At 42.4% G+C, this 21,715-nt stretch overlaps 1 protein-coding gene across 2 annotated transcripts in view; it reads right to left on the bottom strand.

Annotated features, from left to right (window-relative positions):
• The window catches only part of Hykk (hydroxylysine kinase), a 30,718-nt gene extending 19,590 nt beyond the window's left edge, over positions 1–11,128 (bottom strand). The window contains exons 1-4 of one of the 2 annotated variants that reach the window (XM_038322561.1): positions 10,999–11,128; positions 9,568–9,739; positions 7,629–7,979; positions 5,768–5,907 (exon numbers count right to left, since the gene is read on the bottom strand). In XM_038322561.1, the coding sequence (XP_038178489.1) occupies positions 5,768–5,907; positions 7,629–7,977 (489 nt within the window). In that variant the 5' untranslated portion in view covers positions 7,978–7,979; positions 9,568–9,739; positions 10,999–11,128. The remainder of the gene's footprint in view (positions 1–5,767; positions 5,908–7,628; positions 7,980–9,567; positions 9,740–10,998) is intronic. The other variant, XM_038322560.1, reaches the window with a different exon arrangement.
• Between the last annotated feature and the right edge of the window lie 10,587 nt (positions 11,129–21,715).

Raw genomic sequence — 21,715 nt, 5'->3', positions numbered from 1 at the left:
ATAGGAAACACTCAACAGTCCCTGGGGCTGGGGAAATAGTCAGTGCAGTGATCTGATGATAGGCACAGGTCTGTAAACACTAACACTGAGAAATGGAGACAGGAGGATCCCTGGGGCTTGCTGGCCAGTCAGTGTAGCCAACTGGAAAGTTTCAGGCTTAGTGAGAGACCTATCTCCATGAATAAGGTAGAGGGGTAGTAAGATGGCTTACCTAGAAAGAGTATTTGCCAAGCCCAATGCCTTGAGTTTGAGTCCCGAAACCATCGTAGGAAGAGAGAACTGACCTTTGTAAGTTGTCCTCACCGCAGATTTCTACACATGCACTATGGTATGCATGGACACACACACACACACACACACAGAGAGAGAGAGACATGCATTAACACATGCACACACAAAACATGAAAAGTTAAATAATAACAACAAGATGGAAAGCAAACAAGAAAGACATTGACGTCAACCTCTGGCCTTGACAGGCACTGGCACGCGTGAAAGTGCATACCCACCCAACATTACATACATGAACATAGTCACACACAAAGTCAGCGATTTTAATCTCAATCAATAGTTCAGGAAAAGGGAGTAGAGAAAGGGCTAGTATGCAAGATTTGTAAAGAATTAGTAAACTCAAGAACAAGAAAAACAATATAACTCAATTAAAAAATGAACAAAAGACTAGAACAGATTTTTTTTCCCCAAAGACAATACAAAGACAGTCAACGGGCACATGAAAAGGTGGTACCACCACCAACCATCAGGGAACTACAAACTGGAAGCACCATGAGCTATCACTTCACACTCGTGAAAACAGACGCGATCAGAAATATGAGTGATAACTAGTGTCGGGAGAGTATAGACAAAGAGAAGCTGTGTACACTGTTGACAAGTGTGTAGTCACTACAGAACACAGCATGGAAAGTGACTAAAGAAATTAAAACCAGAACTACCATAAAGACCATTGTAACCGCTACAAAGTTTTTTCTGGATAAAATTAATATATGAAGAAAAATCTTCTAAAAATACGCTTAAGCCGGGTATGATGGCCTACACATATAATCCCAGCACTCAGGAGGCTGAGGCACAAGGATTGCCATAAGTTTAAGGCCAACTCAATCTACACCGTGAGTTCCAGATCAGCCATGGATACAGAGCAAGACCCTGTCATGGAGGCTGGAGAGACAGCTCAGTGGTTAAGAGCACTTGCTGCTCTTGCAGAAGAAGGGAGCGTTCTTTCCCAGCACCCACATACTGGTTCACAGGGGATCTAGCTCCCTCTTCTGGCCTCCTCGGGAAAATGGCACATGCGGTACACACAGATGCAGGCAAAACACTCACACACATGAACCAAATAAATCTTCTTCAGAAAGACCCTATCATAGCAAATAAAAGTAAAATAACTACTTAAATTCCAGGTATATTGATATCCATAAGTGGATAGTGTGTGTGTGTGTGTGTGTGTGTGTGTGTGTGCGCATGGGTACATGACTCACATGTGCATGTGCATACCTGGAGGCCAGGGATCAACATAGGACATCTTCCTCAGTTGCTCTTTGTTTTACTTTACTTTTTAAAATTACTTATTTACATGTGCATGCACATGGATATATATGTTGCACATATGCATACAAACACATAAGAAAATGTGTGTCTTTATTGTGCCAGGGCATGAGTGTGTAGGTCTGAGGACAACTTGTGGGAGTCAATTCTTTCCTTCCACCACGTGGGGCTCAAGCCTGGTGGCAAGAATCTTCACTGCTGGGGCTGGAGAGATGGCTCAGAGGTTAAGAGCATTGCCTACTCTACCAAAGGTCCTGAGTTCAATTCCCAGCAACCACATGGTGGCTCACAGCCATCTGTAATGGGGTCTGGTGCCCTCTTCTGGCCTGCAGGCATAGACACAGACAGAATATTATATACATAATAAATAAATAAATATTTAAAAATAAAAAAGAAATGGTCCGATATTATTAAAAAATTAATATAGCAAATTATATAAATGGGCTTAAAGTCAAAAGCACATGAGCATGTCATTAGCCATTTTACCAGACCCTCCATCTTATTTTTGGAGACAAGGTCTCTAAGTGACCCTGGGACTTCCCTATTTGGCTAGACTGGCTGGCCAGAGAGCCCCACAGGATCGTCCATCTCTGCCTCCCCAGTGCTGGGAGATACGCTGCCGTTCTTCTATGTGGGATATCTAATTCATATCTTTGTGTTCGTGGCAATGGAATCATCTTCGTATTCCCATAAATGGACATTTTAGTGACCATCCACAAATGGAATTGCTCACACTTAACTGAAAGTGTTTGGACTGAAATGCTTAATATGTGTATTACCCAAAGTTCTATGCAATACAATTTTTGTTGAATATGTAAACAGAGTGCAGTAGAAAAAGTTTGTTAAACACTTACTAAACATCAATTCCAGCGAATGGGATTACAGATTACTTTTGATTTTTCTTTGTATTTTTGCTGGTTTTTCTTAAATAATGAGTCACTAAAGTGCTTTTGTTTAACTAGAAAATTAATGAATTATTTCTGCCTTGGGATAGCAGGGTAAATTATTACTGTGTAGATGGTCATATGGCCTTGACATCTGGCCAAGAGGAGTAACAGTTATAAAAGCTAAAGCACTAAATAAAATTTGAATAACTGGCATTAAGTAATGAAATCAAAGTAAAATAAGTTTGTCCCCACTCGCTACCTTGACAGAGGACTAAGTGCAGAGAGAAGACCCAGGAGGAGCCCAGAATGTTCAATGAGTTGAAGAGACGGAGCTGAGAGTCCAGGAAGACCAAGGCGGCTAGAGTTTGCAGGACAGACTCCCAAGGTCAGGCTGCAGAGAGAACACCAAGTCCTCCTTGAGAATTTGATGGATTGTTATATACCCCACATGCTAAGTCTGCGGAATGGAAGGTCTACAAGGGATTTGATTGGGCACAGAGGTGAGGCTGGGAGCAGTGTCTGCAGCTACCGACCACTCTGGATGTTACAGGATGTTGGGTAGAGAACTCTGCAGGGGCTTGCATTACATAGTTCTTAGATTTAAACCCAGGCCTGGTCCCACCTGTCAGAGGTTACAATCAAGATAAAAAAGAGTCAAAAGGTTTACAATCAACCTAACTGTGCCTACTCCCAGAAGTTCAGCGAGTACCAAACATGAGAAACATGGAAGCTGGATATGGTCACACATACCCCAAAGGGAAAAAAAGTAAAATGGTTTAAATAGGTCAACTAGAAGTAGACACGATCGCCAGGCAAAATTGGGAACTTGAGGGTTGGGCAAGACTGGGCCAAGGGAAGATGGGGAGAGAAAAGTGTGAAGGGGAGAGCGGGGGGAGCTCGGAGGAATGGGGTGCTTGGGATATAGGAAGGGTGGATATGAGAGCAGGGAAGCATATATCTTAATTTAAGGAGCTACCTGAGGGTTGTCAAGAGACTTGACCCTAGAGGGGTTCCCAGGTTTCCAGGGAGACACCCCCAGTTAGTTCCTTGGGCAGCTGAGGAGAGGGAGCCTGAAAAGGCCAGTTCCTATAGCCATACTGATGAATTTCTTGCATATCACCATAGAACCTCCACCTGACGATAGATGAAGAAAATGACAGAGCCCCACCTTGGAGCACCGGACTGAGCTCCCAAGGTCCTGATGAGGAGCAGAAGGAGAGAGAACATGAGAAAGAAAGTCAGGACCGTGAGGGAACCTCCAGGTGGCGACAGATGGGGAAGGTGACTGAGCCCCACATTGGAGCACTGGACTGAGCTCCCAAGGTCCCGATGAGGAGCAGAAGGAGCGAGAACATGAGGGAGAAAGTCAGGAACGAGAGGGGTGCGTTCACTCATGGAAACGGTGGGACAGAACTAATGGGAGATCACCAACTCCAGTTGGAATGGGACTGATGGATCATGCGACCAAACCCGTCTCTCTGAGTGTGGCCAACAGCGGGGGCTGACTGAGAAGCAAAGGACAATGGCTCTGGGCTCTGATTGTTCTTCATGGACGGGCTCTGTGGGAGCCTTCTCAGCTTGGTCGATCACCTTCCTGGACCTGGGGGGAGTTGGGAGGACCTTGGTCTTAGCATAGAGTGGGGAACCCTGATGGCTCCTTGGCCTTGAGAGGGAGGGAGGGGAGGTATGGGTGGAGGGGAGGGGAGGGAAGGGGGAGAAGGAGGGGAGGGAAGGGGGAGAAGGAGGGGAGGGAGGGGGGAGGAGGAGGGAAGGAGATGGAAATTTTTAAATATAAAAAAAAATAAACCATGAGAAAAAAAAATAAATAGGTCAACTAAATGGCAAAGACTCTCGGTTTCTGCTGGGCAGTGGTGTGTGCCTTTAATCCCAGTACTTGGGAGGCAGCCGCAGGCAAATCTCTATGAGTTCAAGGATACCCTGGTCTACAGAATGAGTTCCAGGACAGGCAGAGGTGTTACATAGAGAAATCCTGTCTTGAAAAACAAAAACACAAAACAAAAACAAAGACTCTCCGTTTCTTTGTTTTTAGTCAGGATATCAGAAAGTAGCTAGGCTTGATTTTTCAGCAATCCTCCTGCTTTAGCCTCTTAAGTGCTGGGACTATAGACATATACCACCATGCCTGGTAAACACCGTCAGATTGCATAACAAACAAACAAAAACCCCAAAATAAGACACTAAAACTGTGCTCCTATAAGGAACATTTCAAGTGTGACGACTGCCACATGGAACGGCACTCTGTTTTCTGTTCGCAACTTCTAGCAGACTACAAATACATTAACTGAAGCCCTTCACTAATTATTGATTATCTGACTGCTGAATTAGCGTTCTGGATGTTCCCCCTACCTTTCTGGCTCTCAGAGTGCTATAATCCGGTTTTGCAGGTTAGGAAAACCCTCCCAAGGATCTCCTACTGCCTGTAAGTTACAGTTCAGAGTGCTTACTTTCTCGGGGCAGAGGGGGCGGGAGGGAGGAGGCCAGGTTTTACAATGTAGTCTAGGTGGCCCAAACTGAAGAGATTGCTGCATCTGCCTCCCAAGCGTTAGGGACAAACTGACTCCTTACTGTCACAGAACATGTGTCTCAGAATCTGACTCCACCTTATATGTTCAATTTTATCTCTTGTGCGCCTCATTGATAATCCTTATATCGCAGCCACAATGAACTACCCAGAGGTTCCAGAACATGGTCCTTCACTGTACTTCATGTGCTCCGTCCTTCACCTGGGAGGTCCTTCTTCCACCTTTTCTACGGCCAATGCACTCCTAACTTTAGAACCAGTTTGGACCCTCGTCTTCCAGTGTGTCAAATGTGCAGTGACGGACGTCAAGAATAAAAGCTGAGCAAATACGCTGGGGAGGCAGCGATTGGCAGGGCGCCTGTCTAGCAGGTGTGGAGCTCAAGCCCCAGGACCACATAAGCGAGGCGTGGCACGTGCCTCTGATTCCAGTACTCAGGAGACAGAGGCAGGAGGAGCAGACGGTCAGGTAATCTTTGGTTGCACAGTGAGTTTGGGGCCTGTACTGTACGAGACCTACCTCAAAAAACATGACTATATGAAGCACATTGTTCTTAAGAATCTCATTGCTAGCCAGACGTGGTGTGCATCTTTAACCCTTTAATCCCGGCACTTTGAAGGCAGAGGCAGGAGGATCTCTGTGAATTTGAGGTCAGCTTGGTCTACAGAGCGAGTTCCAGGCCAGCCAGGGCTACCCAGTGAGATTCTATCTCAAAGCACATAAAACAAAAATCATAAGATAAACAAACAAAAATCCCTCACAGAATAAGACCCCAAATCTTACCTCCAATGTTTTATCCAGCTGGGCAGCTAGCCTTCCTATTTCATATAACTGCCGGTGGCTGACGGCAACCCGGGCTATGGGTCTTCCTGGGAGGTAAGTGAGCATTCTCACCAAGTACTTTTTTATTTCAGATCCACTGTCTAGATTGAAGAAATGACATATTCTGTCAATCAGTCTTGAGAAAACAATAAAGCTACTCTTTCTTTAGAATTACTATTGAAAGGAAAAGGAATTTCACGGCAAGAGGGGAAGTACACAAAGCTAAGACTATGCTGGAATATTCTGAGAGGTATGGCACAGGGGGTCAAAGCGAACAGAAGGATAAACCATTTACACACTCAAACAGCCCCAACTATGCAGGCCTTAGCTCCAAGGAGACATTTACTTACTAGGTAAATGAATGCCTTAAACCCACATTTTCATATACACTTGCAATGAGGAAACAAGGTGTAAAAAGAGGGCCGTTCCATAAATCACAGGTTCCGTTGTGGCAAATTGAAGCTCATCTTGTATCTGTAACACAGCTCTGCTGTCTATTCCTCAGGGACTGGAGTGGGTCTTTGTTGTTAGGAGCAATACAAATTAAAAAATAATAGATAAACAAGAGAAAAGATGATGGTGCACCTCATACTTTAAAAAAAAGTCCAAGAAAAGGGAACACTACTGCATTGCTGGTGGGAATGCAAGTTGGTACAACCCCTTTGGATGTCAATGTGGCGATTTCTCAGAAAATTAGGAAACAACCTTCCTCAAGACCCAGTAGTGCCACTTTTGGGTATATATCCAAAGGATGCTCAATCGTGCCACAATGTCATGTGCTCAACTATGTTCATAGCAGCTTTGTTTGTCATAGCCAGAAACTGGAAACAACCTAAATGTCCCTCGACCGAAGAATGGATAAGGAAAATGTGGTCCATTTACACAATGGAGTACTACACAGCAGAAAAAAAGTAATGACAGCTTGAATTTTGCAGGAAAATGGATGGAGCTAGAAAACATTATTTTGAGTGAGGTAACCCAGACACAGAAAGACAATTATCACATGTACTCACTCATTGATGGTTTTTAAACATAAAGCAAAGAAAGCGAGCCTACAACCACAATCCCAGAGAACTTAGACAACAATGAGGACACTAAGAGAGACTCACATAGATATAATCTACATGGGAAGTAGAAAGTAGAACAAGACAAGCTGTCAGGAGTAAATTGGGAGCATGGGGACGTTGGGGGAGGATTAAAGGGGGGAGGAGAGAGGCAGGGAGGGGAGCAGAGAAAAATGTAGATTTCAATAAAAATCAATAAAAAATGTATTAAAAGGGGAAAAATCCAAGAACCTGATCTCGAGCTCCTGCTTGCTAAGCTAGTCATATCTCGGCACTCTAAAGGGAAGGGGTCCAGTCCCACAGAGGAGAACCTGCAGCTTTGCAGTCAATTGTTGTACCCGAGGTCACACACATAGCAATGGCAAAACAGGGTTTAAAACACCTGAATGCTCATTTCATGTTCTTCCTACTCACACCGCAGCACTAGGATGTGTAGCCAGTCTAATAAACAAAAAGACATCCTTGAGGCTGGAGAAATGACTGGCGAGTGCCTGCCTAGCATGTGCAGAGGCCTGGGTTCGAGCCCTAGCAACAGATATAATCTTTTTGTGTTGAATAAGAACAGAACATATTCTCTGGATTTTCGCAGTTCCCTTAGTTACTATTTAGTGGGACATCTCTAAACAGAAAATTTAAATTTATACTGGATCTCGACGCAAACCATTTCCAAACTATATCTCCACTTGGAATTGTCTTTGATACTGCGCTTCTACCTGTAGCCAAAATGCAATAATATGACTGCATTGGGAATCTCTTACCGAAGGACACGAGCGAGATCGTGTTGCCTCCTTTAGTTCGGCACACGGAGGCCGTAGGAAATCCAGCCTCTCTCAGGAACATGATGACATGGTTCTGCATTTCAATCAGGTCTGGAGTTTGACTAGACTCCGTGTTGCTTATTTTGAGGACATATTCAGCGGGGCCATCGGTAGTGTCTGTGGTTCTTGAAACGTGAACATGAAAGTTTTGGTCATCATAGCTAGGGAGGGGCTGGATCTTAGAAACTTTGAAGCCAAATACTGATTCTACCAGAGCAGAGGCTTGTGACTCAGTAAAAGTAGGCTTGGTTAAAGCATGGGACTGCCGACCGTCTCCACTTGACATCATGTCTAGAGGGAAAATGACAGTCAGAAGAGAGACCTATTACAATGACAGTTAATTGAATGATTATTCTCAAGACAGACCACTGTTTCTTTATATTGAATCTATGCTTATTGATTTTTATGTGTAACATTTTTTTGTTTGTTTGTTTGGTTGATTGATAAGTTTTTTGAGACAGGGTTTCTCTGTGGCTTTGGAGCCTGTCCTGGAACTAGCTCTTGTAGACCAGGTTGGCCTCGAACTCACAAAGATCTGCCTGCCTCTGCCTACCGAGTGCTGGGATTAAAGGCGTGCGCCACTATCTCCCGGCTTCATTTAAAAAATCAAATCAGTGAATGAGATCAAGAAGATGTCCCGGGGAGTGAAAGGTGACTCCGCAGCTGAGAGCACTCGTTTCTCTTTCAGGAGACCTAAGTTTGGTCTCCAGCACCCACAGTAGGTGGCTCCTAACACCTGTAACTCTGGTTCCAGGAGGATCTGACACCCTTTCCTGGACTTTGTAGGCATCTGCAGTTACACGTGCACCCTAGCCATGCAGAGACATTTAAAAATTAAAACAATGTTTAAAAGAAAAGCAAGTTGATGTTCTATCAGGGCATAATGGTCCATGTGTATAATTTCGGCACTTGGAAGGCAGGGGCTTGAAGAACTGTTTCAAGTCCAGGCCAGCTTGGTCTACCTCGCGAGTTCTAGGCTGGCCAGGCTGTCTCGGGAGATGTTGTCTCAAACAAAACAGAAGTGGATGTGTTGGCGAGTGAATCCTTGTGTCATAAATTATTTTTAAACTTCCCTCCCAAATTGAAGGGACAATTCTAAGGACAAACATGGCTCACAGATGCATTTTTTTAATCATTCAATTCAATCCTTTCTCTTGTCTATCAATTTTACAGGGAAATGTAGGTGCAACAAAATTAAGAGATGTGTCAAAACTAGTACTATGTTCTAAGAACCCAGCTCTGTGGGCTGTGAAGATGGTTCACAGGGTAGGGGACCAATATGTGAGCACAAGGTTTGCATCCACAGCAACCATAAAATGCCAGGCTTGATGGCCCGTGCCTGCAATTCTAAGTTATTGCATTCTTTCATGTTTTCATTTTTTGAGAAAAGGTTTCATGGCATCATATAGCCTGGACCTTCTTATCATTCTCCTTTACCACCCAAATGTTGAGATTACAGGGAAGTACCATTATGCTTGGTTTATTTGGTGCTGGGAATCAAACGCAGGGCCTCACACACGCTAGGCAAGCACTCCACCAAGTGAACCACGTCCCCAGCCAAGCTATTGTATTCTTGGCAATCACGTCTCACGTTTACCTTCAACCGTGGTATTTGCTTTCAGAAGCAAGTTAAGCCTTTCGGGTTTTGTTCGCTAACATATTGTCACAAAGACTAAACAGGGTTTCAAGACAATCTTTGCACCTGAAACTTCTGGAAACCAATACATTCTGTCACATTGCCTTTGGCCTTAAAACTTAGCAAGGAATTTTAAACATTCCTTCTGAATATGTATATAACAGAAGGCCAGTGTTCATAATGTAATGTGAACTGAAGTATTAATTCCAAGGTGAAATCCTTTCCAACTCTGAAAGTATTTACGGGTATTAAAGCAATGCTGAACGTGATAGGAATTTGATAGGGAACTGGGTGTGGTGGGGCATGCCTGTTGTCCCACCGACCCAGAGAGAGGAACAGAGAATGCTGCTTGCTGAAAGCCGGTGCAAACTGCCTCTCAGTTCCAGTCTAGCCCTGGTTACAGCAGAAGACTCGTCTGGAAAAGAAAAAGTTCTTCGAGTTGAAAAGACTATTAAAGGCAACTAGTGAAGGCCAATCTCCAGAAAACGTTCCCACCACCTTAAATGGGGCCTTGCTTGCTAAAGCAGGGCAAGGTATTATTGGCAGGTCTGGTCACAAGGCAACCTGGTGTATGACACAGGTGCTGAGTTGCAAAAAGTTGTCCAAGTGCCAGCTGTGCTGACAACCTCTGAAACTTCAGCCACGTGGCCTCTCAAAGAGCTCAGCAAGGCCTTCTCTAAAAGTCCCTTCTAGCATTAATAGGTAAGCTGTTGAAAGTTCTCTTTTGAGCTTATATCTGCTTTTTTTTTTTTTTTTTTTGCTGTTGTTGTGTACACGAAGAACTCCACATCGTGAAAGAAAAGGCACACACTGAAACCTGACACTGCAAGCAAATACACTCAAAGAAAGGTCTTTATCAGAGATTTCCATTTTAACCAAATGTGCCCCGTGTGTGGAGAGGATGGAAGGCGAATCCAAATCCTATCTAGGTGTTAGTGTACTTCTTGCCAGCAACATTTAGCTCTAGAAAAGACCCTCAAACGGTATGGGCTTCTAACCGGGAGGTTGGCGCCATATTCATAATTTTTGTTGAAAGAAAGGGGAACGAAGAAGGAGTGGACCTTACACCCTGCCATTTGTGCAAAGTACACCAGAAAAAAAAAAAAAACAACAATAAAACCAGAAACCAGCGTTTCCTCTCTTCCTCTCCTAAAGTGTTACAAAGTCCCGTGAACTCTGCCCTAGCACTTCTTCCAAGTGGGTGGGTCTTCAGCGACCCTTCTGCTATGCGCTTCCAAAGCTTGGAAGCAGGCACTTGTATTCCCTTCATCTGTTTGGTAAGCCAATGGTTGCCACCATTCACAGTTCCCAAGCTGCAGGAACTCTACACGGTCATTTTCCAAGGGCGATTGGAAGCAGCAGTACCAGCTGCTCCAGCGGGTCTAGCTGCGGAGAAAGGACAACGATGGGGTGGGGGGGGCATAGCTGGGTCACTTAAGTTCAGGAGAGCCTCTAGGATGGCTTCCATCCCGCATCGTGCTGGCCCGCGAAGGGTGAGAACCTCGGGATTGCGCTCTGAGATCTCAGCCCGGTTGGGGCTGGACAGTGAGCTGCCCGGTCAACAAGCAGCGAGTGTGAGGAGCGCGAGGGTGACAGGAGCCACCCGCCCGATTTCAGTGACGTCCCCTTCACAGAGACCCCGGGCTCGTCTAAGCCTCCCCCACTGCCGCTCACCCGCCGCGACCGGACGTCCCAAGGCAGACCCGCTCTCCTCGTTCAGCAAGCCAGAAGCCACGGTGCTGGAGATGGGGATCGACCCGCGGCCGCAAGCCCCGCCCTACTATTGGCTCCGCCCACATTCCGCCACCAAATCAACGCACACTACTGACCGCCCTTGCCCAACCCTTTCTCCGCCCCCATCGGAGGTCAGGGACCCGGCTCCTGATTGGCTGTCTGCAACTCGGCTCTCTAGTTAGGATTTAGAACTCTTGCTTCTGATTGGTCCCCGAGTGTCCATTTAGTAGACTTTGGGCGGCGTCCGCCAATGCAGACTGGGTCAGCTTAGTCTAGGCAACGACTTGGAGAGTGTCCGTCTGGAAGCTGCCTCTTGAGAGAGCTCACATCTTGGCTTTCTTTCCTCAATCCTTCCCGCTCTTTCTAGAAGCGCGTCTCCTGGAGGCCATCTTCATAGATCGCGGCCAGAGTTGCATTCTCTCCAGAAGGGAATCCTAGTTCTGAAACCTCAAGGGTCGGCCCCCCTCTGTGAGGCAAGGGGGCTCGCTGTCTGGGTACTGGAATGTTCCAACCCGAAACAGCTGTATGAGCAAACCTACGCTGTCTGTGCTGGCAGGAAAACTAAAGTCTAGAGTGCACAGGACAATCAGACCGTGGTTACTAACTCTCAGTTCAGGACCTTGGCCACAGCACCCGTTTTGAAGCGAGGTAACTCAGTACAACAGAGGGAGAGAGAAAGCCGCCCCAACTGTGCTGTTAGCACCACAGTTCAGATCTTTCACACCGAGGAACAGAGCTGCCAGTTGGGCAAGAATCCCTACTTAGGTCACCGGGAAAGTGCTCAAGAGCTTGCCCGGGATTCTGGGACAAGAAGTTAGTTGGACAATCTTAATTTTCAAGGACACAAGACCACATAGCTGGACGCCCTTCTCCAGCTAATCGGACTCCTCTGGTCGGTCAGAGCACTCTCCTGGAAGAGCCCTGTCCGTCTGTCACTCGGGTTGGCAGTTTGGTCTCCCTCCGTCTGATGTTTTGGTGTATGCAGTTCTCATGTGGTTTTTCTATCACAGCAAACTCACGGGTGCGATAGCCACTCTGATTTATTAACTTGCCCGTTCTCCTCAGTCCCCACCAATCACCTAGCGTAATGAGAAATTTGTTCCCCCCCTTCAGATATATGGTTCTTATCCATTTCATTTCTAATCTTCAAGTAGCAAGGGTGTTTTCCCTACACTTTAGGATGTCAGTGACTTTGACTTGGATTTCCTGTAACCAGAAATGGAATCCTCTGTGCGTTCTAAGGCCCCTCTGCAGAATGTGAATTCTTTTCACCTTCTCTCACCAGTTTGCTTCTACTGGCCATTTCCTTTCTCCTCAGCACTAGGGTTGCAGAAATGCACAGTGATATCTGGCTTTTTACACGGGTTCTGGGGATCTGAACTCAGGTCTTCGTGCTTGGGCAGCAAGGACTCTAAACCACTGAGCCATCTCCTCAGACCCCCTGTGACATTCTTCAGAAATGCATACTCTGGTATGGTGATGGTTGTGCAATCCTAGCACTTGAGACAATGAGGCAGTATTCTGAGTTCAAGGCAGCCAGGCTGGGCTACATAAGGAAATCCTGTTGTAAAGGAGAAAAAAATGCTTTCTGTAACTTGCCATTTTCATTTTAAGTAGATATTTTCCCATTTTAAGGGTATCTTTATACATAAACTTTTTGTACATTTTAAGATTTTGGTTGGCCGGGCGGTGGTGGCGCACGCCTTTAATCCCAGCACTCGGGAGGCAGAGGCAGGTGGATCTCTGTGAGTTCGAGACCAGCCTGGTCTACAAGAGCTAGTTCCAGGACAGGCTCCAAAGCCACAGAGAAACCCTGTCTCGAAAAACCAAAAAAAAAAAAAAAAAAAAAAAAAAAAAAAAAAAAAAAAAAAAAAGATTTTGGTTGAGACAATGTCATGTAGCCCAGGTTGGATTCCTGTTGTTACCTCCAAATGCTGAGATGATAGTGCACACTACCTTGCCCAGCTTTTGTGTACTTCAGATTGTCTTTAGGATGAACTGTTCAGTATTTTAAGATTCCTAATGTGTGCTGCCAAACCATTTTCCCCTCAACATTGGAGATTTTGTGTATGTTTGCATATGATGTATCACACACACACACACACCCCTCCAATTTGAAACAAAGACAATTTGCAGTGTCAGGGCTCAGTGTCTAACATGTATAATGTTTTGGGTTCAACCTCAACAGAAAATGTGTTCTAGAAAACAATCTTGTAGTTTAAAAAACATATTAAAGCTAGGCATGGTGGCACGCACCTTTAAGCCCAACACTAGGGATACAGAGGCAAGTGGGTCTCTTTGAGTTTGAGGACAGCCTGGTCTACAAAGCATGTTCCAGAACAACTAGGGTTGTTACACAAAGAAACCCTATCTAGAAAAACCAGTGTGTGTGTGTGTGTGTGTGTGTGTGTGTCTATGTGTGCACACAGGCAAACATAGGCAACATTGTGGCATCAGTCCTCTCCTTCACCTTTGCATGGCTCTGGAGATAGAATTTGTGTGACCAAGCTTGTCCAGCAAGCAACTTCTATTGCACTGGGGCAACCATGCAGTTTTGTCTTTCCTTTATATAACGGACATTCAAGGGTCAGTGCCAACACAATGAGTACATAAAATTCAGTGGTCATACAGCAGACTGTGAGGATTGTACATATACATCTGTTTTTGCAATAGATGACTCATTTTTAGGTACTAATATGATACTGCTGGTACATGTTCTGAGAAATGCATCCTAAGGTGATCCCATTGTGCAAATGTCAATGCAATCATACAAACTAAAAGGCTACTAGGAGACATCTTAGAAACCAGTTCTATGTGTTCTGTCACTCACTGGTAATCGCATTTTGCAAATGTCAGTGCAATTACACAAACTAAAATGGCTTGCTGTAGGAAATCCTACAGCCAGTAGCCCTTAAGTTACCCACCCACTGGGGCATGGCCACTTATACTATTTATGCCAATGTACAGTGTGCATCCAGTCTCTTTTCCAGCTGCGGGATTCGGTTGCCGTTCTCATTCCAGCAGAGGATATTGATTTGTGAGTCTACCCCTAAATAAATAACCATCTATTATTCTCAATTCTGAGCTAGTGAGGAATTTCTTTTAAGCATCCTTTCTTCAATGGCTACTGGGTGACATCTTAGAACCCAATTCCATGTGGTCTGTCATTCACTGAAAAGTTATTATGTGGCCCAAACATGACCTGAACACCAGTGTTTAACTTAGCAGTGTAAAACCTATCCAAACAACTCTCATCAAAATAGCAAGACTAGCTGTAACTGGTAATTAGGAAGCAAAACTGAAATCAAGTGATAAATGCACCAAGGCTGTTGTTTCCATGAAGTCTGAATATCCAAACTGCCAGGATGCACTTGTGTTGGTATTTGCTTTTGTGACACTACCCTAGAATCTGAAATTGTAATCATTTTAGTCTTTGGATGTCAATGTTGGAGAATATTATTTTAAAATGTGATGCATTTTTTCCTACTACTTTTGTTAACAATTCAAAGGTTAATTAAAGAAATTAACAAATTAAAGGTTAATGATTAAAGAAAATTAATCTGTGAGCAGGAGGATGAGTCACCGAGTGGCTGACAAGCAGTGGCAGGGAGGAACCATGTGTAGCAAGGGTTTTTAAGTGGGGGCAGAGAGAAGGATAGTAGATTTTTTTGGAAGATGCCAGCAAAAGGAGGTTAGCTACTTGCTATTCTCCTTGCCTCTGAGTGAGCAGAATCCCACCGCAAACCTTGAATTCTGAGTTAGTTAGATTTAAATAGTTCCCTTAGCAGCTTTAAAAGATTTGGGACCTGAGGGGACAGAATCCCCTCAGACTGCAGCCCTTGCAGCTGAAGCAGTAGCTTAAGGGACAGCCACTGTAGATAATAAAAAGTTAAACATAAAACAACAATTGGAACCCAGTGGGTGGTAGAACCACACAGGAGGGGGTCACACCAGCAGCTCTTCTGCGTTTGCAGTCTGCACCTCCCTATGCTAGCAGTCCACTGTGACTTGCCTGGAGAAGTCAACAGAATTGGGGAGAGATTTGGGGAATCCTTTAGAAAAGTAGGAGAGAGTTAAATAATATTGAAAACAACTTCTTCTACATTAAGAATGGGAAAATAACAATGCAGGATGCTAGGGCTCTCTATACTGCTACTTTAGAAGGCTTGAAGTTAGAAGCAGAATATGGGAAGATAAATGATTTAACTGGCACTGATATAATACTGATAATAAGTACTGTCAGTATGATATTTAATGCCTTATCAGTAATATCCTTGGTGGTTTTTGTTCTAATAATGATGAGTGGATTGATAGGATGCAGGCCTTGGAAAGATACAGTAGTGAAAAAAGAGAAAGATGCTCAGACACGGACAGAGGAATTTAGAGCAGAACTTACCACACCATTGCATTGTGAAACTGGAGAGGAACAGCCTAAAGTTATTAGAACACCAACTTAAATATATCTGGTTACTGTTCAACAACAACCATCAGATGATATGCATCCCCAAGGCTATGCAGAAGTTAATTGGAATTCTGTAGATATATTAGACTTAAAGAGATTTAAGGAGCAGTAGTTTCATATGACATACATTTACCCTTTGTGAAACAGATGCTAAGTTAATAGGCAACTGGAACAGAATTATTCCACAATACTGGAAGGACTTAGTTACAGCCATATTATAATCTGGTCCTCAATTACAATAGAGAACTTGGTGTAGAGAGGAAACCAGGGCTCTAGAACAATGAGGTAGGGCTAGAGGTCATGAGATTTCCCCAAACCAAATTATTGGTGAGGGTCACTATGCTGGTTTGCAAAGACAGTGTATGTTGAATGATAACACCCTGATTCTATGTTGTATAGCAGCTTTGAATGCTTGGGACAGGGTTGAAGAATCAGGAAAGAGGACTGAGTCATTTACTAAAATTTTATAAGGCCTGAAAGAAGCTTTCACTGATCTTTTACACAGATTAACATCAGCTGTAAATAGAAAGATTCTGATCCAGATGCTTGACAATTATTAATTGAAACTTTAGTTTTTGAAAATGCTAATGCAGAATGTAAAAAGGTGATAAGGTCTTTAAGTGTAACATCAGCACCTATAGAAGAATGAACCAGAAGTACAGTCAATATTGGTTCTAATGATGATACCTGGATAGGAGCACTGCTTTCTAAAAATATGAAGAAAAATCAAAATATTAGGTGTTTTAATTGCAGTAGACAAGGTCATCTGAAAAGGGAGTGTAGGTAAGGTGCTCCTAGAAACTATACTTATTCTAGAAATAATTCAAACAGAAGGCCCCAGCCCTCTGGAGTATGCAGAAAGCGGGGCAAAGGCCAACATTGGACTAATGAATGTAGATCAACAAGTGATAGGCAGGGTTACCCTTTGCCATTGGGAAATGCCCTTTGGGGCCTCTCCAAGGTCCCAATATCAAATGTAGTTTAATCTTTACCTGCCAGCATTGGGAAAATCTTCCACAAAATGATTAAATGATTTACGGTCTGTTGTTAAAAAAACATACTGAACTGGATGCCAGAACAGTTTTAGAAGATAAAACAAAATTTTCACAAGATATCATAAAGCAAATATTTTGGCAAACTTCTATAAATGACCAAAGGTAGAATTTGAATAAACAGCATAGAAATGGAGGGTTTAGTAGACACAGGTGTAGATGTAACAATAATTGCACTAATCATGGCATCCAGGATGGCCTCTTCAGGAAGTAAATGTTCAGCTTTTAGGGATTGGCAGTTTGTCTCAAGTAAAACCAAGTGTGAGATGGGTTGAATGTATAGGGACAGAAGGACAGATTAAAAAAAAATTGAAACCAAATGTGGCTAACATAGCAATGAATTTATGGGGACATGATTTACTGCAGCAATGGAAAACACAGAATGCTTAAGAGAGAAATATCAAAAGATACTATCAAGAACAGTCACAGACCATTAAAATCATAGATAAGCAGGGCACCACAGCTGTTGGTATTCCAAAGGTACCAACAGCCCTACCTTTAAAATGGCTGATTGACAAACCTGTTTGGGTGGAACAATGGCCTGTGTCATCCAAATAATTACAGGCCTCAGGCTAGTACAGGAGCAGTTAAATGCCCAACATATTGAAGAATCAACCAATCCTTGGAATTCTCCTGTATTTGTTACTAAAAAAATCAGGAAAAAGGAGAATGGTAAAACATCTAAAAGATGTTAATAAGGTGATTCAGCCAATAGGCTTGTGTTTGGAATTCCCTTGCCTTCTCTAGTACCTGAAGGATTGAATATTATTATTATTGAGTTAAAAGACTGTTTCTTCATTATACTTTTACAAAAAGGATGAAAAGTTTGCCTTCACAGTGCCTACTTATCATGATTCTCAGCCCATTAAGAGATATCAATAGAAGATTCTCCCTTGAGGGATATTAAACAGCCTAACCCTGTGCTAATATTTTGTTAGACAGTCATTGGAAATAATTTGTGTACAATTTCCTCAATCTCTTATTGTGTGAATTCATTCTGCCAATAGCCTTTTGGGTACCAGCCCATCAGGGCATGGTCTGAGGTACTACATGTGGACTGGTAAGCGCTGATGAAAAGCATGCTTGCTCTCTTGGATGGTGGTCAGAGTTCTGCTCTCAGCTTCTGGTGCCCAAAAGGACCACAGCTCTCTACTATTATTGTGAGTTTTTCCCAAATAAATACTTGGTATACTTTATTCTGGGCTATCATGGACCCTTGTTAATTACACCTACAATCTGTAATTTATCATTATACGAAACATTTTACTAGCTGATTCAAATATAGGTACTTTCAAAACATGTTTGAAGAAGTAAAGAAAATTTTGCCTTGCTGGGGATTACAAATTGCTTCTGAAAAAAATACAAAGGGAAGATTCTATTAATTACATAGGATTTAAAATAGGTTTACAAAAAATTCAACTGCAAAAGGTACGAATCAGGAGAGATCAAGTTCAGAATCTTAATGACTTTCAAAAATCGTTGGGAGACATTGCCCATGTAGGGCCCACTATTAGTGTAACAAATAAAGAACTAGGTAATTTGTCTCAAGCCTTAGAAGGTGACATGGACTTCAATAGTTCAGGAGAATTATCTGATGAGGCTGAGTGAAAAGTGACCTTGGCGGGGAAGAAATTACAGGACGCTCATGTGGGTCGTCTGAATCTGGAGCTTGATTGCATTCTGGTTATTTTACCTTCTACACATTTCCCTACAGGAATTTTAATGCAGAGGGAAGATAGTATCTTAAAATAGATATTTTTTAACCACATAAACAGAGTAAAAAATTAAAACCTATGTGGGAAAGGTTTCTGAGTTGATTCTAAAAGGAAAATTAAGACTTCATTAATTAACAGGAATGGAACCAGCAGAAATTGTAGTGCCCTTTACTAATGAGGAAATTGTTTCATTTTGGGCAAAGAGCTTGCAGTAATTTTTTGGGAGAGATAATTAACAATCATCCAAAAAGCAAGAGATTTCAGCTTAAAAAAAAACTAATTGGATACCTCATATAGTAAAAGGCACCCCAATTTCTATAGCCCCTGGTGTAGGTTCTTCTGTTTGTGTGTTGCTTTCATTCGTTGAATAAAGAGACTGCCTTGGCCTTTTGATAGGGCAGTCCTTAGGTGGGCGGAGTAGACAGAACAGAACTCTGGGAAGAAGAGCAGAGACAGGCAGATGCCACGATTCTCCTGCCCAAGATGGACGCTGGTTAGACTCATGCCGGTAAGCCACAGTCAAGTGATGATACACATGAATGGAGATGGGCTAAAAGAATATGTAAGAGTTAGCCAATCAGAGGTTAGAACGAATGGGCCAGGCAGTAATTTAATTAATACAATTTCCGTGTGGTTATTTCGGGTATAAGCTAGCCAGGCAGTGGGACGCAGTCTGTTCCTCTTCATACAACAAGCCCCTTCATTGTACACTGATGCAAACAGATTGGGAAAGGCACGTTACAAATCAGGAAAAATAAGTGGCTCAAAGCCCTTATGATTTGGTTCAGAAATCAGAATTATATGCCATTCTCATATTACTAGATTTTTCAGAACCTCTTAATATAATTACTGACTCTCAGTATACAGAAAGGGTTGTCTTAAATATTGAAACCACTGAACTTATTTCTGATAAGTCAGAATTAACTTCATTATTTATACAATTACAGGAAATAAGAATAGGAATCATCTCCAGATCCCATAGAGGTCTGCCAGGTCCTCTAGCACCAGGTAATGACAAAATTGACAGTTATTAATAGAAAATGTCCTGGAGGTCTCAGAGTTTAATAATAATAATAAAACCATGTCAATAGTAACTGTGTGCTTAAAAAGGGAATTTTCTATCACTTGACTACAAGCCAAGGAAATGTTCTACTTGTTCGCTGTATAACCAAACTCCACTACCTGCAGAAAGTAACCAGAAGAGAAATTTGGCAAATACACCATATCATAGATACATATTCAGGATTTCAATGGGCAACCATTTTGAGTTCAGAAAAGGCTGATTCTGCAATTACACATCTATTAGAAGTAATGCTCATTATGCAGACAATATACAAATTAAGACTGACAGCATATGTATCTAGTAAAATGGAACAGTTTTGGCTCAGCCTGCTCTTCCAAAGGTCCTGAATTCAATTCCCAGCAACCACAAGGTGGCTGACAACCATCTGTAATGAGATCTGGTGCCCTCTTGAGGAAGAGACCTGGCCATTCATCCTCATCAACTTAGACCATGAAACCCAATATGGACAAGTTCAACAGAACCACCATATATGGGCTGCCAATGCATGCTTCAGCATTGCCAGGGCATAAATTTCATTTTAAGAACATATAGCATATTGGAGGTATACCATAAAACACCACAGGACAAGCAGTTATAGGGAGGTCTAATAGAATTTTAAATAAAATAATTTAAAAAAAAAGGAGCAATAAAAACAGCCAGAAATAGATTACATAATGCTTTAGTAACTTTAAGCTTTTTAAATGTTAATGAAAAAGGAACAACAGCACAGATATTGGATAACAGAAAAACCTGATGACTTGGATCAACCTATATATTTTAAAGATGTATTAAAACAGAATGGAAACCAGGATATGTGTTATGTTGGGTGAGCAGTTTTGCCTTTATTCCACAGAAGAAAAACTATGGAAACCATCAAGATTGATAAAGAATAGATTTGAACAGGAGAGCCTTCCTGATGAGAGAGGAGATAGCTAAGAGTTAAATTGGCCTAATGGTATAGTATATTTCCATCAGGATAAAATTTCATGTCTCCCAAATGATTTTTGTTGTCTTTTGCAACTATGAAAGGCAAATGGTCTTTTGTGGTCCCAATTTAATTAAAATTTAAAGCTGGCTTTAGGGTTGGAACATGACTCTTTCTCTAAACCCAAGCATGTTTGTTAAGGAAAAATCCAAAATCTGTCTCATGTCAGTAGAGCCACCTGATGTGGGACAGAAGAAACCAAAATTTAGGGCCTTTTCTATTGCCAATGATCTCATAATACTTTGGTTTCATTATAACTATTTAAAACTTTTCATGGTAAGTTTTCTGCAGTGAATAGTAACCAGTCATAACATCTCTAAAAGAAGATGGGGACCCACAAGCATTCTACAGGGGTTGTAGTAATGCCATCAAGGGGACAAGCACCAACCAAAGATCAGTATCAGACTACACACTTCTTAGAACAACTCTAAAGTTGCTTGCTGAAAGGGTCTAGCCTCGTAGGATACTTTAGCCAGGATTTCAGGTAAGTTCTGCACTTTCCCATTACACAAAGCCTGTACAACAAATGTTGCAGCTGATTTTCTCAGGACTTGACTGATACATCAGTTTTTTTTCCAGGGTATCATTACCCCCAGACAACAGGAAGTAATTTTGGGGACATGATGCCCACATTCCTAAGAGACGGGAAGAATAGTATTTGGTTATTTGGTGGGTTATGGATGATTGTCATCATTTATGGGGGTTATTATTACTGGTATTGGCAAGGGAAGAAATTATACAAGTGATATTACATTCAAGATCTCTGAAAAAAATGAGAGGGTTATATAGGAATAAAACAGAATGGTAGATTACTGAATCTACTTTAAATAATAGGGTTATTTTTTTTTCTTTCTTTTTTTTTTTTTTGGTTTTTCGAGACAGGGTTTCTCTGCAGCTTTTTTTTTTTTAGAGCCTGTCCTGGAACTAGCTCTTGTAGACCAGGCTGGCCTCGAACTCACAGAGATCCGTCTGCCTCTGCCTCCCGAGTGCTGGGATTAAAGGCGTGCGCCACCACCGCCTGGCTAATAGGGTATATTATTGATTTACTATAAACTGACAACTATTGATCTAAAATATTTGTATTTGTAAGGATTTTTGTACATTGATACAAATTTAAGGTAATTTTTGTTACACCATATTGTATGTTCCTATTTTTGAGGTACTGTGCCAATGCAGTTCATTTGGAAATGTAGGGTAAAGTTCTAGTTTTTGAAAGCCATTACTATAAACTTTATAGGATAATCAGGAAACATAGGTTAGTCATTATAACAATAAAAAATGTAGATGTTAGGTTTTTCAAATCATATAGAGATATATTTTAGATAGATGGTCTTCAAACTTTTCAAAGACCTACAGAATATTTTAAATGTTTTAACTTAG

Source organism: Arvicola amphibius, chromosome 3, assembly GCF_903992535.2.
Source record: "Arvicola amphibius chromosome 3, mArvAmp1.2, whole genome shotgun sequence".
NCBI classification, from domain to species: Eukaryota; Metazoa; Chordata; class Mammalia; order Rodentia; family Cricetidae; genus Arvicola; species Arvicola amphibius.
Note: the sequence above shows the minus strand (reverse complement) of the source record. Positions and strands in the feature narration are given on the sequence as shown.